Genomic DNA, 26,414 nt, shown 5'->3' on the forward strand with positions numbered 1-26,414 from the left:
TAGAAAAAACATTTATTCTTGAAAAGGGTGTAATACACTCATAGAAACATGTATTCTATTAGGAAGCAAATTTAGTAGTAATATTTAGATTATCTGAGCTTCAAACTAGTGTGGCCCTACAGGGGTTAATAATGTGTCTACACTATCTTCTCTATTCTGCCTGCATAATTGTGCTCTCAGACAGGAGGACTGACCTCGATGCTCTTGTGCACAGAAGGGGCATAAATGCATTTTATACTGACTGGTCGTCTCCTTGTGTCTCCTGCAGCAATGCATCTCCTCGGGCTGAACTGGCAGCTCCAGCCTGCAGACGGACATACATTCAACAATGGCATGAGGACAAGCAGCGATGATGTGGCGACAATGCCATCTGGAGGCAAAGGTGAGTTTCTGTTTAGTGCTGTATCCTCAGCGACTGACAGCCATTATTCTGCCTGCAGACCTTAGGTTCTCGTGTCGGTGGGCCAGAGGGGAGTGCAAATGCCCCTGCTAAGCGTCCTCTCTGACTTTAGGCATCAGTTTTAGCACATTTCAGCACAGGTAGATGAATAGAGGTATTTTCTATCATAAGTCATATCGCTGTCATGGTTTCTCTTTCCTTTTGGTCCTTTTTTTGTCCCTGGAGGTAAATTCTTACCACACAATGATGAGTAATGTAGTAAATGGCAGCAAAGCGAGAGGAGCTCTGTTGTTACATAGGGCTGAATGTACTAAATATAATGGGTATGGTTTGTGTGCATATTGTATTTTCAGCATCGCTTGCATTTATTGCATATTATTGCACATACCAATGTGAATTTTTTGCATAAGAATAGTAATGTTGTTCATAACGTATTTTCTGCAGAAATATACATGACATAAAGGAGACTGACTATATAGAAAGCTCACACAATGTCCTATCCAACATGCTGGCTTCTGGTATGTGAATGCATTCAGAATCTCCACATTAATTGCAGCATTGGGAGTTATAGAAAAATTCCCCTGAAGCTGCTCCTATGCGTGCTGAATGCAGAGAGCGCCCCCAGACCGTGCAAGGCCTCGGACGTCAGTGATTCTCCTGACATGCACACATCACGGTTTGTCAGTGTGTCAGGTTTTACCATCAGAAATTTTCTCACATGAAGATATAAATAAATGACAAAGTTTGTCCTATTGACTGCAATGTTACTGGCGGACCCCTAGACTTGCCTAGGTAATTCAGCCTGTGACTCAGATTAAATATGGCCATGTCTGTTTTTTTCTTGTGAAACACTTGTCTGCAAAATAATCTGAGAACATGGACAGCTCCTTGGATTATTATGGGTACGTGTTCTAGCCGTATAAAAGGATAGATGGATGCAGTGTCGGACTGGGGTGCTAAGGGCCCGCCAGTAATATTGAATTTAGGGGGCCTACTTTTCACCTGCATACAAATATTACACTACCCTCAAACACAAATTTACCTATATCTCTATATAATAATAAACTGGGTAATTTGATTAGTGAATGACAATATGTTGCTTTTTTTGTACAGAGAGATTCAAGGAGAATTATGCCAAGTTCTGCCCATACAGTGGTGTTGGGGCCCAGATCGGCACAGGGGCCCACCGTGGGATTCCCCTGTTACCCTATGGGCCAGTCCGAGCCTGGATGGATGTCTGAATAAGGCCTTAAAACTGCTTGAGAAGAAGCAGCCCCATACAGAGAGTACTTCCTAGATGATTTGCCACTTTTCAAAGTGTGTCTAGGACTCTGGGTAGACCTGATTGTAAAGTAGTAGCTACATGAACAGTAACTGTAAATGGCAATCTGTTGCCATGTTTTTGCTATCTAATCTGAGAGCAGCATGATGTAGGGACACAGACATTGATTCTTGTGATGTGTCACTTACTGCATACTGTCATTTAAATAAAATCACTGTTTCTCAGCTGCAGATCTACCAGTTCGCTGGATGCTGAGCTCAGTGTACCCTCACCCACACCACCCTGTACATAGGTAGAATGCTGCTCATTAGTGCAGGGCTTGAGGTTACGCAGAGCAGAAGGACTACATCGCATGAGTCAACTAATCCTCCAGTGATTATCTCCTGCTGATAAAACACAAATTTTACTCAAAATGCAACAAGCAGTCCAGTAAGTGATAAATCACTGGAATCAGAGTCTCTGCACCTACATCTTGCCAGTTTCTGCACCTACGTCTTGCCGCTCTCTGCTTAACTAGCAAAAACTTGCTGACAGATTTTTCTTTTACTAAAGAGATGAAACATTAAAGAGCCATTGATGGGCATTGTGACAGCCCCCGCTCCCTATTAGTACCTGTAAACAAGTGACCAATTGAATACTATACTAAAGAACTAATTCATGTCCACAAAACCCTATTGCACCTTATACCTTCTGAACAACTAACACGTATCCATATCATTCCTATAAAATCTAAGGCTGTGTACCAATTCTTGTGTGCAATGATAAGGAGAACAGTAACCCGCTATAATTATTAGGTCTATAATGTTAACCAGCAGATTATAGTACAATTGGAGTACTTAAATCTAGTAAACTTACTGTAAAATATGAATGCCTGTGAGAACTACAAGTTGCTCCATGCTTAAAGGGGTAATTTAGTCTCCTAAAATTATTACCTATCCACTGTACAGGTTATAATTTTAAGATTGGTTTGGGGCTTACTGCTAGGATCACCACCAATCAGCAGTTCAGGGGACTCTTCTGGCCAGGTGGACAGGAATGGAGTCAGGGTCACATACAGTCATCACCTAAAGTCTTGGCACCCTTGAAATTGTTCCAGAAACTGAAGTATTTCTCCCTGAAAATTACTGCAATTACACATGTTTTGGTACAAACATGTTTATTTCATTTGTGTGTATTGGAACAACACAAAAAACTGAGAAAAAAAGGCAAATTGTACATAATTTCACGCAAAACCCCAAAAATGGTTCAGACAAAATTGTTGACACCTTTACGAAATTGTGGGTAAACAACATTTTTTCACCCATGTGATGCTCGTTCAAAGTCAACAGTGGCAAGTAACAGGTGTGGGCTATAAAAACATCACACCTGAAACCAAGTAAAAAGGGGACAAGTTGATTCAATCTTTGCATTGTGTGTGCCACACTAAGTATCTAGAATAGAAAGTGGAGACGAGAACTATCTGAGGACTTGTGGTCCAAAATTGTTGAAAAATATCAATAATCTCAAGGTTACAAGTCCATTTCCAGAAATATTGATGTTTCTTTGTCCACGGTGCACAGCATAATCAGGACGTGTTCAACCCATGGCACTATAGCTAATCTTCCTGTATGTGGACGGCAGAGAAAAATTGATGAAAGGTTGCAACGCAGGATAGTCAGGATGGTGGATAAAAAGGCCCAATCAAATTTCAAAGAAATTCAAGCTGTCCTGCAGGTTCAGGGTACATCAGTGTCAGCGCAAACTATCTGTGGACATTTGAATGAAATGAATATGGTGACATTTCAGAGAGCCAGGAGGACCCCATTGTTGACACAGAGACATAAAAAGTGCTATCTGATATGTTTTCAGTTGCACAGTAGGCACACTGAGGAAGGCCTAATGTTGACCAAAATGTTTGTAAACCTTTATTGTTGGATTGTAGATTAAATCATTTATTTAATTTCACCTGCTCTGAATGTCAAGTTTTCTTACATATCCTTTCTGGGATTGGACATGGTCCTCAGCCAAGGGTGTGCAACCCTCTTGCAGCTGCAATGCGGTAAATCATAACAGCATCAGCCATTCATCTCTTACAACAAGGGCTCTCCGGACAGTCCCTCCATCCTTTTAAGGGAGGAAAAAAACACAGGCCTTTATGGTTAAAAAGATATCATCTGTCCCATTTTTTATTTTGGAAACAAAGGCAGGACACCTCAAACTTGAGTCCTTCATACCTGACTGATTTCTCAAGTGGAGCAATGTTCCTGGTTATTCAGTCAACTTGTGTAACAGAAACGGATGAGGGACTTCTGCCTGCGGCAAATCTTCTCCCTCATCATAGTTTTCCTATAGACTTCCTCATCTCCTTCATAAATGCGACCCATGCAGTGGGAGAAGGTACTCACCTCCATTTCCAGGGTTGGTTGGGGTTCTTGACCAGCCCTAGATCATCCCCCCAGACACAGAACTGCCATAGCTCACTTGAGCCGGCCCATAGCTGGTCACCTGAAAGTGCTGAACTACCTGCCTGGCTCTCTTGAGAGAGTACTTCTGTGCCCTCGGGACTATTGATGAGCGAATGTGATCGGATAATGCTTTATCCGAGCACGCTCGGGTGTTACCCCAGCATCTGGGCATTCTTGTATATTATGTTCAAGTCTCTGCAGCTGCATGATTTGCAGCTGTTATACAGCCTTAGCACATGTGGGGATTACCTGTTTGTTACCCAATCCCCACATTTATTGAAGCTGTCTAATCACCGCAAATCATCCAGCTTCAGAGATTCAAAGATAATTTACGAGCATTCCCAGATGCCACTCAGGACCCGTAGTGGTTGCCAACCTAGGGACAGAGTGTAACCCCGATAGATTTCTCCTAGAGGTATTGGCAGGAGAGGTCGAGGAGACCCCATCGATCCTCAAGCTGGAAGTGTCCCCTGGTAAGTTTGGGACAGCCCAGCTCCAGGATCCTACTCTGACCTGGGCACGAGAGACAGTAATCGAGGTAAATGTGGTGGCTCATCAATCAGATGCGGAGACGGTGTTCCCACATATGGCGATCAACCAGGAGTTATTATACAGGGTTGATAAAATCCAGGATGAGGTGGTATAACAACTGGTAGTGCCCCAATCATACCATCAAGTGGTGCTTGACATGGCTCACACCCATATGCTGGGAGGCCATTTGGGGGCCAAAAGATGCAGGAGCGTATACTGCGGCATTTTTTTTGGCCTGGGCTCTACGCTGAGGTCCAGAGGTGCTTTGACACGTGTCCGTAGTGCCTACTAACCTCACCCACCATGAACTACCGGAGTCCATTGGTGCTTCTGCCCATTACAGAGGTACCTTTTGAGCGGATTGCGATGTATCTGGTAGGGCCAATAGTAAAATCCACCTGGGGCCACCAACACATATTAGTAGTCGTAGACTATGCCACTTCGGTACCAGGAGGCCATTCTGCTTCAGCACACCTCGGCTAAGCTTATCACCTGGGAGTTGTTTGCCATGTTCTGTCACTTTGGGCTACCAAAGGAGATCCTCACTGATCAGGGGACTCCTTTCATGTCCAAGGTGATGAAAGAACTGTGCATGCTCCTCAAGATAAAACAGTTGTGCATGCCGGTGTACCACCCTAGACCAACGGACTAGTCAACCGCTTCAACAAAACCCTCAAATCCATGTTGAAGAAGGTAGTCTTCAAGAGTGGAAGGGATTGGGACATGGTGTTGCCCTACTTGATGTTTGCCATTCGCAAGGTATCACAGGCTTCCACGGGATTTTCACCCTTTGAGCTACTATATGACTGGCATCCTAGGGGTTTGCTGGACGTAGCCAAAGAGATGGGGGAGCAGGAACCTACGCCACATAAGAGTGTCATTGAGAACATGGCCAATATGCAGGACTGAATTGTAGCGGTCATGCCTATTATAATAGAGCATTTGGTGGATGCTCAGGCAGCATAAGGCCAAGTATATCGCAAAAACGCCACAGCCCACTCCTTTAAAGCAGGAGATCAGGTGTTGGTTTTGGTGCCCACTACTGAAAACAAGCTTATGGCCAAGTGGCAAGGGCCATATGTAGTTGAGGAAAAAGTGGGGGAAGTAAACAACCGAGTTTACCAGCCCAGGAAAAGGAAACCCGAACAGTTGTATCACGTTAATTTGTTGAAAGTGTGGGAGAACCGGGAGTGTATGCTCACAGAGGTGACTCCCGACGTATCACCTGGGGACCCTCCAATGTCGGTTCAGACAGAGGCAGTGGGAGAGGTAAAGATAGGAGGACACCCTCTCGAAACAGCAGCGGCGAGAGGTGTGGAAATTGGTACAGGAGAATACGGATTTATTCTCAGGATTACCCAGTTGTACAACTGTCATCCAGCATGACATTGTCACCGAGCCTCATGTAAGGGTACTAATGAAACCGTACCATGTGAGTTAAAGCCAATGCTCCAACTTGGAGTAATCGAGGAATACCGCAGTGACTGGGCTAGCCCAATCATGATAATCCCAAAGCTGGATGGATCATTACGATTCTGTAATGATTCCACAAATTAAATGAGGTGTCGAAGTTTGACCTGTACCCAATGCTCTGGGTGGTCAAGCTGATTGAGCAACTGGGTCAGGCCCAGAACTTTACCATGCTTGATTGGACCAAGGGTTATTAGCAGGTGTCTTTTACGGAGTCGGCAAAGAAAAGATTGTACCACTATGTCGTCCTGCCCTTTGCACTACATGGGACCCCAAGCCAAGTTCCAGAAGCTGATGGATATAGTGCTGGGACCCCATCAGAAGTATGCATCAGCACTACCTAGAACTAGTTTTCTGTTTGTCCCCAGTCACTCCTCCCCCTCCCTGACGGCTTTGTGTTAACCCTCTCATCCCTGAACACAGGAGACTGCAGCACACAGGGAAATCCAAACTTATCTAAGGATAGACAATGACCTCTTGTGGCCGTTTGTTATTACTGCAGACAACAAAACAATGTGATACAATATAATAATGTGATTGATGTCTTCAGGGGGAAATACAACAATAGAACATCAAACTTTGCAAAGAAAGGAGATCTTTATGGAGTTTGAGATTCAAGATCTTGAGTCATTGATAATGTTATTCATTACTATTTGTATCTGCTGGGCAAGACATGTTTGTGAGTTGCATACAGTGGTGTGAAAAATTGTTTACCCCCTTCCTGATTTCATATTCTTATGCATGTTTGTCAAACTTAAACGTTGAAGATCACCAAACAAATTTAAATATTACACACAGATAACACAAGCAAACATAAAATACAGTTTTTAAAGAAGGTCTTTTTTATTAAGGGAAAAATCAATTCAAACCTGCAGGGCCCTATGTGAAAAAGTGATTGCGCCCTAAACCTAATAACTGGTCAGGACACCCTTAGCAACAACAACTGCAATTAAGCGTTTGCGATAACTGCCAATGAGTCTTTTAAAATGATCTGGAGGAATTTTGGCCCATTCATCTCTTTAGATTCATTGTAATTCAACCACATTGGAGGGCTTCTGAGTATGAAGCAACTTTTTAAGGCCATGCCGCAGCATCTAAAGCGAATTAAGGTCAGGACTTTGACTAGGCCACTCCAAAGTCTAGTCAAGACTAGGCCACTTTTTCACACCACTGTAAAAACGATGAGAGGTTGTAAAAGTTGGGATTGTTTACTTTAGAAAAAAGATGCCTCAGAGGAGATCTCATATACTTGTATAAATATATGTGTGACCAGTACAAGGGACGGGCACATGACCTATTTCTTCCAAAACCATACTAAGGACCAAGGGGCACTCACTACGGGTGAAAGAAAGGCGATTCCGGCTTTTAAATGACCTTTACAGTTAGATCAGTTAGAATGTGATATGGCCTACAACAGGGGTCAGGAACCTTTTTGGCTAAGAGAGCCGTAAACGCCACATATTTTGAAATATAATTCCGCTAGAGCCGTACGTGCTTGCAGACGGCGCGGCTATGCAGGGAGTTATGGGAAATGTAGTCCATGCTCCCTGCCGCTCACCACTGCCGCCAATGCTTATCAGGCCATCAAAGAACTACCAATATCAGCGTGCACCGCGGCCTGATGGAGCGCGGTGCATGCATCCTTCCCAGGGGCGTAGCTAGAGCTTTTGCCGCCCGGGGCTGTTCCCGAGTTTGGCGCCCCCCCCCAGAACGTATGCGATTTTCACACTTAGTCATGTACCGACGAGCTCCTCTCCCTTAAGCTCCCAATGTTCAGTGAAAAACTGAGAGACGCAGAAGAGAAGCTCGTTGTCACAGGACCATGAGTATGAAAATCGCATATGAGTGAAGTTTCCATGTGTCAACGACTGGAACCTGCGGAGCTGAATCCTGACATCGCACGCTTCTGAATTCTCACAACGCATGCACTGCACACTTTTAGGATTCTCCCTTGCCGGTGGACAGTCATGTCAGCACAAGCATGTGATTTGTATACTTCTGACCACATTCCGACTAGACGTGCCCGGCCTCACTCAGTTCATTTTCATAGAGTGAGGCCACACATGTCTAGTCAGCACGTGACCGCATGTATGTAAATCGCCAGCACCAGAGAATCCTGACAGTGTGCAGGTCGCACTGTGAGAAGTCAGAAGTCTGCAGTCACAAAGAATGACTGCAGACTCATCACAAACCTGGACATCCCCTTTAATGCTCCTAATATAAATAAAAACATGAGAGTTAGTATCACAAATAACATTTACATCCAGGTACCTGATAGATGACGTCTCCTCTGGAGCCGTTCTCCCCATGTTGAGTTTTCTCATCCACAGCTGTCTCTGCAGACTTCCATCTTCTCTGCTCTTTTGCAGAAAATCTCCACATGACGCCCTTAAAGATACAAGTGTCATTATAATGCTCCTGAATAAAAAATTTCCCCTCACTATATTGTCTGCATAAAATATGACCCCCACACTGTCTGTCTTATGGTACATGCTCTTCACACTGACCTCCTTTTTCTATACCGGACCCCTCTTCACACTGACCTCTCACACTGTGTCCCCCCTATAGGGCCCAGTATTTATACTGTACTCTCTCATCACACTCCCCCTCCTTTGTATACTGTCCCCTCCTGGCTGTGCCCTTACACTGTCCCCCATGCTACGCATGCACACATCCCAACACCCTCACTCCCCGTACTCTGTCCACATACGTTTTTCACATCGCTACTCATACTGTGTCCGCATACATTCCCCCGTTTGACCCCAAGCTGTCTGCACCCATCCCCCATACTGTTTCCTCATATATGCCCCCCCATCTCCCCCTTTGCTCTTCATTTTGTGTCCTCAGATCTCCCCCACACATTAAATCCCCCCATCCCCATGACAAATCTCCCCCCACACACAATAAATACCCCATCTCCACTCACATTAAATTTCCCCCCACAATAAATCCCCCCATCTCCACTCATATTAACCCCTTCCCGACCCATGACGCCACGTAGGCGTCATGAAAACCCGTGCCAATCCGACCCATGACGCCTATGTGGCGTCATGGAATGATCGCGTCCCTGCAGATCGGGTGAAGGGGTTAACTCCTATTTTACCCGATCTGCAGGGAGAGGGGGAGTGGTACTTCAGCCCAGGGGGGGTGGCTTCACCCCCCCGTGGCTACGATCGCTCTGATTGGCTGTTGAAAGTGAAACTGCCAATCAGAGCGATTTGTAATATTTCACCTAAAAAAATGGTGAAATATTACAATCCAGCCATGGCCGATGCTGCAATATCATCGGCCATGGCTGGAAATACTGAAGTACCCCCCCCCACGCCCACCGATCGCCCCCCCCGTCCTCTGTTATGGGGTCCGGTCCCCTCCGTCCGCCTGCCGGCTCCCCCGTCCTCCTGTCCGCTCCCTCCTTGCCCAGACCCACCCCCCCTGTGCTCCGTTCCCCCTCCCCGTGCTCCGATCCACCCCCCCACCACCCCTTCATACTTACCGATCCTCCCGGTGTCCATCCGTCTCCTCGCTGGGCGCCGCCATGCTGGAAAATGGCGGGCGCATGCTCAGTGCGCCCGCCGAATCTGCCAGTCGGCAGATTCCTTACAGGTACATTTTGATCGCTGTGGTAGGTTCTATCACAGCGATCAAAATAAAAAAATAATAAATAACCCCCCCCCCCCTTTATCACCCCCATAGGGACAATAATAAAATAAAGAATTTTTTTTTTTTTTTTTTTCCCTCTAGGGTTAGGATTAGAACTAGGGTTAGAACTAGGGGTAGGGTTAGGGGTAGGGTTAGGGTTACGGGTAGGGTTAGGGGTAGGGTTATGGCATGTGCACACAGAGCGGATCGGCCGTGGATCCGCAGCGGATCGGCCGCGGATCCGCAGCGGATCGGACGCGGATCGGCCGCGGATCCGCAGCGGATTGGCAGCGGATCCGCAGCGGATTGGCAGCGGATCCGCAGCGGATGGGCCGCGGATCGGCAGCGGATCCGCAGCGGATTGGCAGCGGATCCGCAGCGGATCGGCCGCGGATCCGCAGCGGATCGGCAGCGGATCGGCAGCGGATCCGCAGCGGATCGGCAGCGGATCCGCAGCGGATCGGCAGCGGATCCGCAGCGGATCGGCAGCGGATCCGCAGCGGATTGGCAGCGGATCCGCAGCGGATTGGCAGCGGATCCGCAGCGGATGGGCCGCGGATCGGCAGCGGATCCGCAGCAGATTGGCAGCGGATCCGCAGCGGATTGGCAGCGGATCCGCAGCGGATTGGCAGCGGATCCGCAGCGGATTGGCCGCGGATCCGCAGCGGATTGGCCGCGGATCCGTAGCGGATTGGCCGCGGATCCGCAGCGGATTGGCCGCTGCGAATTCGAAGCAGTTTTCCATCAGGTTTACAGTACAGTACCATGTACACCTAAGGAAAACCAAATCCGCTGTGCCCATGGTGCGGAAAATTCCGTGCAGAAACGCTGCGTTGTATTTTCCGCAGCATGTCAATTCTTTGTGCGGATTCCGCAACGTTTTACACCTGTTCCTCAATAGGAATCCGCAGGTGAAATCCGCACAAAAAAACACTGGAAATCTGCTGTAAATCCGCAGGTAAAACGCAGTGCCTTTTACCTGCAGATTTTTCAAAAATCGTGCGGAAAAATCTCACACGAATTCGCAACGTGGGCACATAGCCTTAGAGTTAGGGTTGGAATTAGAGTTAGGGTTGGAATTAGGGCTAGGGTTTGAAATAGGGTTAAGATTAGGCTTGTGGTTAGGGTTACGGATAGGGTTAGGGGTGTGTTGGGGTTACAGTTGTGGTTAGGGTTGGGATTAGGGCTACGGTTGGGATTAGGGTTAGGATTAGGGTTGGAATTAGGGTTACGGGTGTGTTGCGGTTAGGGTTGTGGTTAGGGGTGTGTTGGGGTTAGGTTTGTGATTAGGGTTATGGCTACAGTTGGGATTAGGATTAGCGGTGTGTTGGGGTTAGTGTTGAAGTTAGAATTGAGGGGTTTCCACTGTTTAGGCACATCAGGGGTCTCCAAACGCAACATGGCGCCACCATTGATTCCAGCCAATCTTGCATTCAAAAAGTCAAATGGTGCTCCCTCCCTTCCAAGCCCCGACGTGCGCCCAAACAGTGGTTTACCCCCACATTTGGGGTACCAGCGTACTCAGGACAAACTGGGCAACAACTGTTGGGGTCCAATTTCTCCTGTTACCCTTGCAAAAATAAAAAATTACTTGCTAAAACATAATTTTTGAGGAAAGAACAATTATTTTTTATTTTCACGGCTCTGCGTTATAAACTTCTGTGAAGCACTTGGGGGTTGAAAGTGCTCACCACACATCTAGATAAGTTCCTTCGGGGGTCTAGTTTCCAAAATGGGGTCACTTGTGGGGTGTTTCTACTGTTTAGGCACATCAGGGGCTCTGCAAATGCAATGTGACGCCCGCAGACCATTCCATCAAAGTCTGCATTTCAAATGTCACTACTTCCCTTCCGAGCCCTGACGTGCGCCCAAACAGTGGTTTACCCCCACATATGGGGTATCAGCATACTCACAACAAACTGGGCAACAAATATTGGGGTCCAAATTCTCCTGTTACCCTTGTGAAAATAAAAAATTGCTTGCTAAAACATCTTTTTTGAGGAAAGAAAAATGATTTTTTATTTTCACGGCTCTGCGTTGTAAACTTCTGTGAAGCACTTGGGGGTTGAACGTGCTCACCACACATCTAGATAAGTTCCTTCGGGGGTCTAGTTTCCAAAATGGGGTCACTTGTGGGGTGTTTCTACTGTTTAGGCACATCAGGGGCTCTGCAAATGCAATGTGACGCCCGCAGACCATTCCATCAAAGTCTGCATTTCAAATGTCACTACTTCCCTTCCGAGCCCTGACGTGCGCCCAAACAGTGGTTTACCCCCACATATGGGGTATCAGCATACTCACAACAAACTGGGCAACAAATATTGGGGTCCAAATTCTCCTGTTACCCTTGTGAAAATAAAAAATTGCTTGCTAAAACATCTTTTTTGAGGAAAGAAAAATGATTTTTTATTTTCACGGCTCTGCGTTGTAAACTTCTGTGAAGCACTTGGGGGTTGAACGTGCTCACCACACATCTAGATAAGTTCCTTGGGGAGTCTAGTTTCCAAAATGGGGTCACTTGTGGGGGGTTTCTACTGTTTAGGCATATCAGGGGCTCTGCAAACGTAACATGATGCCCGCAGACCATTCCATCAAAGTCTGCATTCCAAAACGTCACTACTTCCCTTCCGAGCCCCAGCATGTGCCCAAACAGTGGTTTACCCCCACATATGGGGTATCAGCGTACTCAGGAGAAACTGGACAACAACTTTTGGGGTCCAATTTCTCCTGTTACTCTTGCAAAAATAAAAAATTCTGGGCTAAAAAAATATTTTTGAGGAAAGGAAACACATTTATTATTTTCACGGCTCTGCGTTATAAACTTCTGTGAAGCATTTGGGGGTTCAAAGTGCTCACCACACATCTAGATAAGTTCCCTTGGGGGTCTAGTTTCCAAAATGGAGTCACTTGTGGGGAGTTCCTACTGTTTAGGCACATCAGGGGCTCTGCAAACGCAACCTGATGCCCGCAGAGCATTCCATCAAAGTCTGCATTTCAAAACGTCACTACTTCCCTTCCGAACCCCGACGTGTGCCAAAACAGTGGTTTACCCCCACATATGGGGTATCAGCGTACTCAGGAGAAACTGGTCAACAACTTTTGGGGTCCAATTTCTCCTGTTACTCTTGCAAAAATAAAAAAATTCTGGGCTAAAAAATATTTTTGAGGAAAGGAAACACATTTTTTATTTTCACGGCTCTGCGTTATAAACTTCTGTGAAGCACTTGGGGGTTCAAAGTGCTCACCACACATCTAGATTAGTTCCTTGGGAGGTCTAGTTTCCAAAATGGGGTCACTTGTGCGGGAGCTCCAATGTTTAGGCACACAGGGGCTCTCCAAACGCGACATGGTGTCCGCTAATGATTGGAGCTAATTTTCCATTCAAAAAGCCAAATGGCGTGCCTTCCCTTCCGAGCCCTGCCGTGCGCCCAAACAGTGGTTTACCCCCACATATGGGGTATCAGCATACTCACAACAAACTGGGCAACAAATATTGGGGTCCAAATTCTCCTGTTACCCTTGTGAAAATAAAAAATTGCTTGCTAAAACATCTTTTTTGAGGAAAGAAAAATGATTTTTTATTTTCACGGCTCTGCGTTGTAAACTTCTGTGAAGCACTTGGGGGTTGAACGTGCTCACCACACATCTAGATAAGTTCCTTGGGGAGTCTAGTTTCCAAAATGGGGTCACTTGTGGGGGGTTTCTACTGTTTAGGCATATCAGGGGCTCTGCAAACGTAACATGATGCCCGCAGACCATTCCATCAAAGTCTGCATTCCAAAACGTCACTACTTCCCTTCCGAGCCCCAGCATGTGCCCAAACAGTGGTTTACCCCCACATATGGGGTATCAGCGTACTCAGGAGAAACTGGACAACAACTTTTGGGGTCCAATTTCTCCTGTTACTCTTGCAAAAATAAAAAATTCTGGGCTAAAAAAATATTTTTGAGGAAAGGAAACACATTTATTATTTTCACGGCTCTGCGTTATAAACTTCTGTGAAGCATTTGGGGGTTCAAAGTGCTCACCACACATCTAGATAAGTTCCCTTGGGGGTCTAGTTTCCAAAATGGAGTCACTTGTGGGGAGTTCCTACTGTTTAGGCACATCAGGGGCTCTGCAAACGCAACCTGATGCCCGCAGAGCATTCCATCAAAGTCTGCATTTCAAAACGTCACTACTTCCCTTCCGAACCCCGACGTGTGCCAAAACAGTGGTTTACCCCCACATATGGGGTATCAGCGTACTCAGGAGAAACTGGTCAACAACTTTTGGGGTCCAATTTCTCCTGTTACTCTTGCAAAAATAAAAAAATTCTGGGCTAAAAAATATTTTTGAGGAAAGGAAACACATTTTTTATTTTCACGGCTCTGCGTTATAAACTTCTGTGAAGCACTTGGGGGTTCAAAGTGCTCACCACACATCTAGATTAGTTCCTTGGGAGGTCTAGTTTCCAAAATGGGGTCACTTGTGCGGGAGCTCCAATGTTTAGGCACACAGGGGCTCTCCAAACGCGACATGGTGTCCGCTAATGATTGGAGCTAATTTTCCATTCAAAAAGCCAAATGGCGTGCCTTCCCTTCCGAGCCCTGCCGTGCGCCCAAACAGTGGTTTACCCCCACATATGGGGTATCACCGTACTCAGGACAAACTGGACAACAAAATTTGGGGTCCAATTTCTCCTATTACCCTTGGGAAAATAAAAAATTCTGGGCTAAAAATCATTTTTGAGGAAAGAAAAATTATTTTTTTATTTTCACGGCTCTGCGTTATAAACTTCTGTGAAGCACCTGGGGGTTATAAGTGCTCACTATGCATCTAGATAAGTTCCTTGGGGGGTCTAGTTTCCAAAATGGGGTCACTTGTAGGGGAGCTCCAATGTTTAGGCACACAGGGGCTCTCCAAACGCGACATGGTGTCCGCTAACGATTGGAGCTAATTTTCCATTCAAAAAGTCAAATGGGACGCCTTCCCTTCCGAGCCTTGCCATGCACCCAAACAGTGGTTTACCCCCACATATGAGGTATCGGCATACTCAGGAGAAATTGCCCAACAAATTTTAGGATCCATTTTATCCTGTTGCCCATGTGAAAATGAAAGAATTGAGGCTAAAAGAAATTTTGTGTGAAAAAAAAGTACTTTTTCATTTTTGCGGATCAATTTGTTGTGAAGCACCTGGGGGTTTAAAGTGCTCACTATGCCTCTAGATGAGTTCCTTGGGGGGTCTAGTTTCCAAAATGGGGTCACTTGTGGAGGAGCTCCAATGTTTAGGCACACAGGGGCTTTCCAAACGTGACATGGTGTCCGCTAACGTTGGAGATAATTTTTCATTCAAAAAGTCAAATGGCGCTCCTTCCCTTCCGAGCCTTACCATGTGCCCAAACAGTGGTTTACCCCCACATGTGAGGTATTTGTGTACTCAGGAGAAATTGCCCAACAAAATTTAGGATCCATTTTATCCTGTTGCCCATGTGAAAATGAAAAAATTGAGGCTAAAATAATTTTTTTGTGAAAAAAAAGTACTTTTTCATTTTTACGGATCAATTTGTGAAGCACCTGGGGGTTTAAAGTGCTCACTATGCTTCTAGATAAGTTCCTTGGGGGGTCTAGTTTCCAAAATGGGGTCACTTGTGGGGGAGCTCCAATGTTTAGGCACACGGGGGCTCTCCAAACGTGACATGGTGTCCGCTAAAGATTGGAGCCAATTTTTCATTCAAAAAGTCAAATGGCGCTCCTTCCCTTCCGAGCCCTGCCGTGCGCCCAAACAGTGGTTTACCCCCACATATGAGGTATCAGCGTACTCAGGACAAATTGGACAACAACGTCCGTGGTCCAGTTTCTCCTTTTACCGCTGGGAAAATAAAAAAATTGTTGCTAAAAGATCATTTTTGTGACTAAAAAGTTAAATGTTCATTTTTTACTTCCATGTTGCTTCTGCTGCTGTGAAACACCTGAAGGGTTAATAAACTTCTTGAATGTGGTTTTGAGCACCTTGAGGGGTGCAGTTTTTAGAATGGTGTCACTTTTGGGTATTTTCAGCCATATAGAACCCTCAAAATGACTTCAAATGTGAGGTGGTCCCTAAAAAAAATGGTTTTGTAAATTTTGTTGTAAAAATGAGAAATCACTGGTCAAATTTTAACCCTTATAACTTCCTAGCAAAAAAAAAAATTGTTTCCAAAATTGTGCTGATGTAAAGTAGACATGTGGGAAACGTTATTTATTAACTATTTTGTGTCACATAACTCTCTGGTTTAACAGAATAAAAATTCAAAATGTGAAAATTGCGAAATTTTCAAATTTTTTGCCAAATTTCCGTTTTTTTCACAAATAAACTCAGAAATTATCGACCTAAATTTACCACTAACATGAAGCCCAATATGTCACGAAAAAACAATCTCAGAATTGCTAGGATCCGTTGAAGCGTTCCTGAGTTATTACCTCATAAAGGGACACTGGTCAGAATTTCAAAAAACGGCAAGGTCATTAAGGCCAAAATAGGCTGGGTCATGAAGGGGTTAAATATCCCCAATCCAATAATATATCCCACTATCCCCACTCACATGAAATCCCCCCCACAATATGTGCCCCCATCCCCCCCCACAATATATGCCCCCATCCCCACTCACAGTAAATCCCCCCACAATATTATATGCCCCCCATCCCCACTCACAGTAAATCCCCCCACAATATTATATGCCCCCCATCCCCACTCACAGTAAATCCCCCCCTGCACCTTCGGTGTCTTCAGCTCCACTGGAGCACTTTCCACCGCTCTGTGTCTCCTGGTCGATCTGCAGCTCCTGCTCTGCCGCACAGGTGAGTGACGTCAGCAGCGTGATCACATGACCTGATCACGCTGCTGGCGTCGCTCTGACCCGGCAGTCAGAGCTTCAATTGTACTCGCATCACAGATACGAGTACAATTGAACACTGAGAGCCGGCGCGCCGCAGCTTCTCTGTGCCGGCTGTCAGCTTGACAGTCGGCACAGAGAACAGCTGACTCCCAGTGCGGGGGGTAACAGAATGCAGCCGCCGGAGGAGACACTGCGGACCGCCGCTTTAGGCGGCCCGACTGCGCCCCCCTGCCGGCTGCGCCCCCCTAGATACGCCACTGACTCACCGCCGCATTGTGCCGCCCCCCGCATTGTGCCCCCCTTCCTACGCCACTGATCCTTCCCATAGACAGGTAGGAGCCCTGTCTGCGAGCCAGATACGGCCATCAAAAGAGCCATATCTGGCTCGCGAGCCATAGGTTCCCGACCCCTGGCCTACAACAAGAGGTAGTAATGGCAGACAATTACATCCTCTAAAAAGTGCTGTATGATTTCCTTAATACACCTGCTATTGGGGTTATAGTTAGTTTAGTGAAAAATGTACCATTGGTAGAGCAAGGTTGAACTTGATGGACCTAGGTCTTTTTTAACCTATAGAGCTAAATATTTACATGCTCCCAACCTTTCTAGTCTATGTTGAATAACAGCGCCAGATATTCATAAGGTTATGGAACAGTGGAGCATCCAGTGGTAATAACTAGTGATTAGCGAGTGTGTTCATCACTACTCAAAACTCGCTCGAGCATAAGTGTGATCAGGATGCACGTTACTCGAGTCCCCACTCCGCATGTTTGTGGCTTTGTAGACAGCCAATGAACATGTGGGTATTGCCTGACAGTCACTGTAATGCCATAGCCTTCTTGGTCATGGCATTACTGCGATTGGCTGGCCGCGTAGCATCATCAGGTCTATATAAGACCCATGACACCATGCTTGGCACATTGTACCCTGGACAAAGGCAGCATAGGGAGAGGTGGTAGTGAGAGGGACAGAATTGTAGCTGCATATTAGCCAGGGATTCAGCCACAGTTATATTTTTGTGAAGAACAACAACAGTCCATCTTAAGGCTAATTGTAATCAATATTAGTACTGCTGTTAGCAGCATTTAGAGAGAGATTGTGCTGAAGGGACAGTGTAGTACAGGATAGGGTTAATTGCATGTCATTTATGCTGCAACTAACACCAAAACCTCTTTTGGGGGTTAATAATATTAATTTTGCTCTTAATCCTCCAATTTGTTCTGAGCAGGAAATTATTATATACCATTTTTACTGCGGCAGATGTTCATCAAAATCATACAGCCAGACTTGGTTGGATCTCAATAGCATCGCTATATTGATACTGCAACTCACACGTTCATCTCAATTGGGCAAATTTGCCAGGCATTGTAATACTGCAAATTATTGGAGCGGTGAAATTTTATGTGGCATTTAACATTCTACAGTTCGGTCTCTAACCTCCCAAAAAAAGAAATATGCACACCATGTTCCAAATTATTATGCAAATTTTATTTTTCTATGATTTTCCTAAATGGTAGGTTCAAATGACAGTCAGTCTAATAAAAGTCATCACCCATTAGAGTATACATCGAATTTTATTGAAGAAACCTCCCAATGATAACAGTATGATCTCCAAAATGAATAAAAACTCAAAATGCACTGTTACAAATTATTAGGCACAGTAGAATTTCTAAACATTTGATATGTTTTAAAGAAATGAAAATGCTCATTTGTTGAATTTGCAACATTAGGGGGTCACATCCTAACAGGCCAAGTTACATGTTAACATAGGAACCCTTCTTTGATATCACCTTCACAATTCTTGCATCCATTGAACTTGTGAGTTTTTGGAGAGTTTCTGCTTGTATTTCTTTGCATGAAGTCAGAGTAGCCTCCCAGAGCTGCTGTTTTAATGTGAACTGCCTCCCAATCTCATAGATCTTTTGCTTGATGATATCTCCTTTTATGCCCATAGCAGCCAATGACTCAGAGGTATTTTTGCAGCATAAGATGGTGCATTGTCATGCATGAAGATGGTTTTGCTCCTGAAGGCACGTTTCTGCTTTTTATACCACGGAAAGAAAGTTGTCAGTCAGAAACTCTATATACTTTGCAGAGGTCATTTTCACACCTTCAGAAACCTTAAAGGGCCATACCAGCTGTTTCCCCATGATTCCGGCCCAGAACATGACTCCTCCACCTCCTTGCTGACGTCGCAGCCTTGTTGGGATATGGTGGCCATCCACCAACCATCCACTACTCCATCTATCTGGACCATCCAGGGTTGCTCAACACTCATCAGTAAACAAGACTGTTATGACCCCAATGGCAGAGGGTCTCAGGAATAAATACCAAGTCTGCAAACACAAAAAACCAGCTCATAGGGCAGTGGTAACTGGGCTGACCATATATCTAATCCTAGCACCACAAATAGAAGTAGCCGGGGAACGTGCCTACGTTGGATCTAGACGTCTCGCGCCAGCCGGAGAACTAACTAACCCTAGAAGGGAAAAGAAAGACCTTTCTTGCCTCCAGAGAAAAGACCCCAAAAGTTGGATACAAGCCCCCAACAAATAATAACGGTGAGGTAAGAGGAAAAGACAAACATAAGAATGAGCTAGGTATTTAGCAAAGAGAGGCCCACTAGCTAATAGCAGAATATAGTAAGATGACTTATATGGTCAGCAAAAACCCTATTAAAATATCCACGCTGGATATTCAAGAACCCCCGAACCGTCTAACGGCCGGGGGGAGAACACCAGCCCCCTAGAGCTTCCAGCAAGGTCAGAAATCACATTTAGTACAAGCTGGACAAAAATAGTAGCAAAGCAAGTAACTCAAAAAACAAAGAAGCAAGACTTAGCTTAATTTTGCAAGAGCCAGGACCAGCAGACAGGAGCAACAGAAGGATCTGATTACAACGATGCCAGGCACTGGACTAAGGATCCAGGAAGTTAATATAGCGACACCCCTGGACTAACGACCCAGGTGAGTGCCAAACAGAAAAAAGACAATCCCAGAGTCATACCACTAGTGACCACAAGAGGGAGCCAAAAAGTCTAATTCACAACACAAGACTGTTTGAAAATTAGTCTTCAAGTATGTCAGGACCCACTGCAACCGTTTCTGCTTATGAACACTGTTTAGGGGTGGCCGAATAGTAGGTTTATGAACCAAAGCAAGCTCTTGAAGGATCCTACACCTTGAGGTTCGAGGGATTCCAGAGGCACCAGCAGCTTCAAATATCTGTTTCCTGGTTTGTAATGGCTTTTTAGCAGCTGCTCTCTTAATCCGATGAAGTTGCCTGGTAGAAACCTTCCTCATTTTGTCTTTATGAGCACGAACATGTCTGTGCTCAGAATCAGCCACAAATCTCTTAACAGTACTATGATCATGCTTACGTTTTCGGGAAATATGTAATGTTCATCCCTTGACCAAGGCATTGCACTATTTGATGCTTTTCGGAAGCAGAGAGATCTTTTTTCTTTCCCATGTTACTTGAAAACTGTGGCATGCTTAATAATGTGGAACATCATTTTTAAGTAGTTTTCCTTTAAGCCCTTAAGCCCCGAGGGTGGTTTGCACGTTAATGACCGGGCCAATTTTTACAATTCTGACCACTGTCCCTTTATGAGGTTATAACTCTGGAACGCTTCAACGGATCTTGGCGATTCTGACAATGTTTTCTCGTGACATATTGTACTTCATGATAGGGGTAAAATTTATTCAATATAACTTGCATTTATTTGTGAAAAAAAATGGAAATTTGGCGAAAATTTTGCAATTTTCCAACTTTGAATTTTTATGCTTTTAAATCACAGAGATATCTCACACAAAATACTTAGAAAATAACATTTCCCACATGTCTACTTTACATCAGCACAATTTTAGAACCAACATTTTTTTTGTTAGGGAGTTATAAGGGTTAAAATTTGACCAGCAATTTCTCATTTTTACAACACCATTTTTTTTTAGGGACCACATCTCATTTGAAGTCATTTTGAGGGGTCTACATGATAGAAAATACCCAAGTGTGACTCCATTCTAAAAACTGCACCCCTGAAGGTGCTCAAAACCACATTCAAGAAGTTTATTAACCCTTCAGGTGTTTCACAGGAATTTTTGGAATGTTTAAATAAAAATGAACATTTAACTTTTTTGCACACAAAATTTATTTCAGCTCCAATTTGTTTTATTTTACCAAGGGTAACAGGAGAAAATGGACCCCAAACGTTGTTGAACAATTTGTCCTGAGTACGCGGATACCCCATATGTGGGGGTAAACCACTGTTTGGGTGCATGGCAGAGCTCGGAAGGAAAGGAGCCCCATTTTACTTTTCAATGCAAAATTGACTGGAATTGAGATGGGACGCCATGTTGCGATTGGAGAGCCCCTGATGTGCCTAAACATTAAAACCCCCCACAAGTGACACCATTTTGAAAAGTAGACCCCCTAAGGAACTTATCTAGATGTGTGGTGAGCACTTTGACCCAACAAGTGCTTCACAGAAGTTTATAATGCAGAGCCGTAAAAATAAAAAATCATATTTTTTCACGAAAATGATCTTTTCACCCCCAATTTTTTATTTTCCCAAGGGTAAGAGAAGAAATTGGACCCCAAAAATTGTTGTGCAATTTTTCCTGAATACGCTGATACCCCATATGTGGGTGTAATCCATTGTTTGGGCGCATGGCAGAGCTCGGAAGGGAAGGAGCGCCATTTGACTTTTCAATGCAAAATTGACTGGAATTGAGATAGGATGCCATGTTGCGTTTGGAGAGCCCCTGATGTGCCTAAACATTGAAACCCCTCACAAATGACACCATTTTGGAAAGTAGACCCCTTAAGGAACTTATCTAGATGTGTGGTGAGCACTTTGATCCAACAAGTGCTTCACAGAAATTTATAATGCAGAGCCGTAAAAATAAAAAATCATATTTTTTCACAAAAATGATATTTTGCCCCCAGTTCTGTATTTTCCCAAGGGTAAGAGAAGAAATTGGACCCCAAAAGTTATTGTGCAATTTGTCCTGAGTACGCTGATACCCCATATGTGGGGGTAAACGACTGTTTGGGCACATGGCAGAGCTCGGAAGGGAAGGAGCGCCGTTTGACTTTTCAATGCAAAATTGATTGGAATTGAGATGGGACACCATGTCGCGTTTGGAGAGCCCCTGATGTGCCTAAACATTAAAACCCCCAACAAGTGACACCATTTTGGAAAGTAGAACCCCTAAGGAACTTATCTAGATATGCTTTGAGAGCTTTGAACCTCCAAGTGTTTCACTACAGTTTATAACACAGAGCCGTGAAAATAAAAATAATTTTTTTTGTCACAAAAATGATTTTTTAGCCCCCAGTTTTGTATTTTCACAAGGGTAACAGGATAAATTGGACCCCAATAGTTGTTAACCAATTTGTTCTGAGTACGCTGATACCCCGTATGTGGGGAGGAACCACTGTTTAGGCGCATGGCAGAGCTCAGAAGGGAAGGAGCTCCATTTGGAATGCAGACTTAGATGGATTGGTCTGCAGGTGTCACGTTGCATTTGCAGAGCCCCTGATGTACCCAAACAGTACAAACCCCCCACAAGTGACCCCATATTGGAAACTAGACCTCCCAAGGAACTTATCTAGATGTGTTGTGAGAACTTTGAACCCCCAAGTGTTTCACTACAGTTTACAGCGCAGAGCCGTGAAAATAAAAAATCTTTTTTTTCCCACAAAAATGATTTGTAGCCCCCCAAATTTTTATTTTCTCAAGGATAACAAGAGAACTTGGACCCCAAAAGTTGTTGTCCAATTTTTCCCGAGTACGCTGATACCCCTTATGTTGGGGTAAACCCCTGTTTGGGCGCACGGGAGAGCTTGGAAGGGAAGGAGCACTGTTTTACTTTTTCAACACAGAATTGGCTGGAATTGAGATCGGACGCCATGTCATGTTTGGAGAGCCCCTGATGTGCCTGAACAGTGGAAACTCCCCAATTCTACCTGAAACCCTAATCCAAACACACCCCTAACCCTAATCCCAATGGTAACCCTAACCACACCCTTAACCCTGACACACCCCTAACTCTAATCCCAACCCTAATCCCAACTGTAAATGTAATCCAAACCCTAACCCTAACTTTAGCCCCAACCCTAATCCTAACTTTAGCCCCAACCCTAACCCTAACTTTAGCCCCAACCCTAACCCTAACTTTAGCTCCAACCCTAGCCCCAACCCTAACCCTAGCCTTAACCCTAGCCCTAACCCTAGCCCTAACCCTAGCTCAAACCCTAGCCCTAACCCTAGCCCTAGCCCTAACCCTAGCCCTAGCCCTAACCCTAACCCTAGCCCTAACCCTAGCCCTAACCCTAACCCTAGCCCTAATCCCAATGGGAAAATGGAAATAAATACATTTTTTAAATTTTATTATTTTTCCCTAACTAAGGGGGTGATGAAGGGGGGTTTGATTTACTTTTATAGCATTTTTTATATCGGATTTTTATGATTGGCAGCTGTCAGACACTAAAAGACGCTTTTTTATAGCAAAAAAGTTTTTGCGTCTCCACATTTTGAGACTTATAATTTTTCCATATTTTAGTCCACAGAGTCATGTGAGGTCTTCTTTTTTGTGGGACGAGTTGATGTTTTTATTGGTAACATTTTCGGACACGTGACAGTTTTTGATCACTTTTTATTCCGATTTTTGTGAGGCAGAATGACCAAAAACCAGCTATTCATGAATTTCTTTTGGGGAAGGCGTTTATACCATTCCACGTTTGGTAAAATGGATAAAGCAGTTTTATTCGTCGGGTCAGTACGATTACAGTGATATCTCATTTATATCATTTTTTTATGTTTTTGCGCTTTTATACGATAAAAGCTATTTTATAGAAAAAATAATTATTTTGGCATCGCTTTATTCTGAGGACTATAAGTTTTTATTTTTTGCTTATGATGCTGTATGGCAGCTCGTTTTTTGCGGGACAAGATGATGTTTTCAGCGGTACCATGGTTATTTATATCCGTCTTTTTGATCGCGTGTTATTCCACTTTTTGTTCGGCGGTATGATAATAAAGCGTTGTTTTTTGGCTCGTTTTTTTTTTTTTTCTTACGGTGTTCACTGAAGGGGTTAACTAGTGGGACAGTTTTATAGGTTGGGTCGTTATGGACGCGGCGATACTAAATATGTGTACTTTTATTGTTTATTTTTTTATTTAGATAAAGAAATGTATTTTTGGGAATAATATATATATATTTTTTTTAATTTATTTAGGATTTTTTTTTTTTTTTTACACATGTGGATTTTTTTTTTTTACTTTTTTACTTTGTCCCAGGGGGGGACATCACAGATCGCTGATCTGACAGTTTGCACAGCACTCTTCCAGATCGGCGATCTGTCTTAGAGCGCTGCAGGCTTACCAGAGCTTGGGCTGCACCCAGAAGTAATCCCTGCAGGACCCGGATGCAGCCCCGTGGCCATTTTGGATCCGGGGCCTGCAGGGATAGGAGGTAAGAGACCCTCGCAGCAATGCGATCACATCGCGTTGCTCCGGGGGTCTCAGAGAAGCACGCAGGGAGCCCCCTCCCTGTGCGATGCTTCCCTGTACCGCTGGCACACCGCGATCATGTTTGATCGCTGTGTGCTGGGGGTTAATGTGCCAGGGGCGGTCTGTGACTGCTCCTGGCACATAGTGCCGGATATCAGCTGTGATAATCAGCTGACACCCAGCTGCGATCGGCCGCGCTCCCCCCGTGAGCGCTGCCGATCGCGCTGGACGTACTATCCCGTCACTGGGAATTAAGTCCCAGGTCACCTTGATGGGATAGTATGTCCAATGGGATTAAGGGGTTAATTAGAATCACCTGGAAAATTAATTATCACGTGTTTAAGATTGATTTCATTGATCCATTTAGCCCTGTTACACAATACCATCCATGAGTTTATTTGAAAAACAAAACAAATAAATCTTTATGACACTTAAATTCAATTTGCATAATAATTTTAAACACGGTGTAGTTTGTTAAAAAATCACATTGCTATATTTATACTGCGGTCTTATACTTTCATGTGAGGTGTGCAAATTTGCCTGACATTGTAATACTGCCATTTTTTTGAGCAGTGAACCTTTATATAGTATTTAGTGTGCTACAGTTGTGCCTCAAAACCTCCAAAATAGAGAAAGCGTTTAAAAAAATTGCATTGCTATATTTGTACTGAAGTCTCATACGTCTGTCTGAGGTGTGCAAATTTGCTTGGCATTGTAATATAATAGTTTTATTGCGCAATAAACTTTTATACAGTATTTAGTGTGCTACAGTTGTGCCTCAAAAGCCCCAAAATAAAGAAAGTGTTTAAAAAATTGCATTGCTATATTTATACTGCAGTCTCATACGTTCATCTGAGGTGTGCAAATTTGCCTGCCATTGTAATACAATGGGTTTTTTGAGCTGTGAAATGTTACACTGTATTTAGCATTTAGTATGCTACAGTTGGGCCTCAAAATCCCCTAAAAAAGAAATTGTTTAAAAAAACGCATTGCGATAGTAATACTACAATCACATATGTCCGTCTGAGGTGTGCAAATTTATTTGGGAGTGTCGTACAGCCTTTTTTGTGAGTTGTGAAATTTTATAAAGCATTTAGCATGCTACAGTTGGGCCACAAACCCCCCCAAAAATAAATTGTTTGTTTAAAAAATTTGCATTGCTATAATTATACTGCAGTCACATCCATCCATCTGAGGTGTGCAAATTTGCTTGGCATTGTAATACATTTTGTTAACTGTGAAATATTATATGGTATTAAGCATGCTACAGTTGGGCCTCAACCCCCCCCCCCCCCAGAGTACTAGAGGTGGCTGCATGGTATGGGCTTGTGGGAAAAGGAATGCAGATTCCGATTATGTGTTCGGCTAGGTTCAGAGATATTGCATTCTTTTATTAGAGGTCATTTTCTAGATTCAATATCTCAGAGCCTTGTGTTGTTGAGCTGGGGATCTGCAGTGCCAATATGTCTGCAAGTCAGCCTGAGTCCAACAAAAGAAGCCAGTTGGCTAGTAACTGCACAAGAGTTCACACCCCTGTGATAATTGGTGCCGGGGGACACAGGGTCTGTGCCTTTTGCTCCTCCTGGGGAGAGTTTTAAAGGCCTTTTTGCTTGAGCAAAGAAAAAACATTGGTCTACCCTGTCCAAGGAAGTGCTTTCGCTGGATAATGAGGTCCCATTGTTTGATGTGTATTTGACTTCCCTTTTGGCCTGGGGTAATTCCAAAGGTGGGGGCTGAGTTTGGGAGCAAGTATTTTGGGCCAAACTGTATCTGATAGGGAATTCCATCAGATATCAAAAGGATATCAATTAGATATAATTTTCCCACATCTCACATGAGGGTCCTGGTTTTGAAGAAAATTTTATATGGGCAAAACAGGGATAGTTAAATAAATATGTTGAGACGGTAAGCCCGTCTGGAGAAATGTGTTTTTAGGGCACGCTTAAAACTGTGGGTATTTGGAATTAATCTAATTATCCTGGATAGTGCATTTTACGAATTGGCGCAGCACGCGAGAAGTCTTGGAGACGATAGTGGGAGTTTTGGATTATTGAGGATGTTAACCTTAGGACATTAGCAGAATGGAGGGCACGGGATGGGTGGTAGACTGAGACAAGGCAGGCGATGTAGGATGGTACTGGACCATAGAGCGCTTTGTGGGTGAGAGTGAGGTAAGAAAATCACTGCACTCATCCAATTAAAAAAGTTGCTTAGGTGAATCTTTTATTGAAATACAGTGATGAAAATGAAGCGACAACTAGTGAGGCACTCATT

The 26,414-nt window shown here is 44.3% G+C and overlaps 1 protein-coding gene across 7 annotated transcripts in view; it reads left to right on the plus strand.

The window, feature by feature from the left end:
- Positions 1-26,414, plus strand: part of LOC143776520 (teneurin-2-like) — a 3,926,626-nt gene that overhangs the window by 1,744,488 nt on the left and 2,155,724 nt on the right. For all 7 annotated transcript variants that reach the window (XM_077265978.1, XM_077265979.1, XM_077265980.1 and 4 more), the window contains one exon: positions 269-382. In XM_077265978.1, the coding sequence (XP_077122093.1) occupies positions 269-382 (114 nt within the window). The remainder of the gene's footprint in view (positions 1-268; positions 383-26,414) is intronic.

Source organism: Ranitomeya variabilis, chromosome 5 (genome assembly GCF_051348905.1).
Source record: "Ranitomeya variabilis isolate aRanVar5 chromosome 5, aRanVar5.hap1, whole genome shotgun sequence".
Classification (NCBI taxonomy): domain Eukaryota; kingdom Metazoa; phylum Chordata; class Amphibia; order Anura; family Dendrobatidae; genus Ranitomeya; species Ranitomeya variabilis.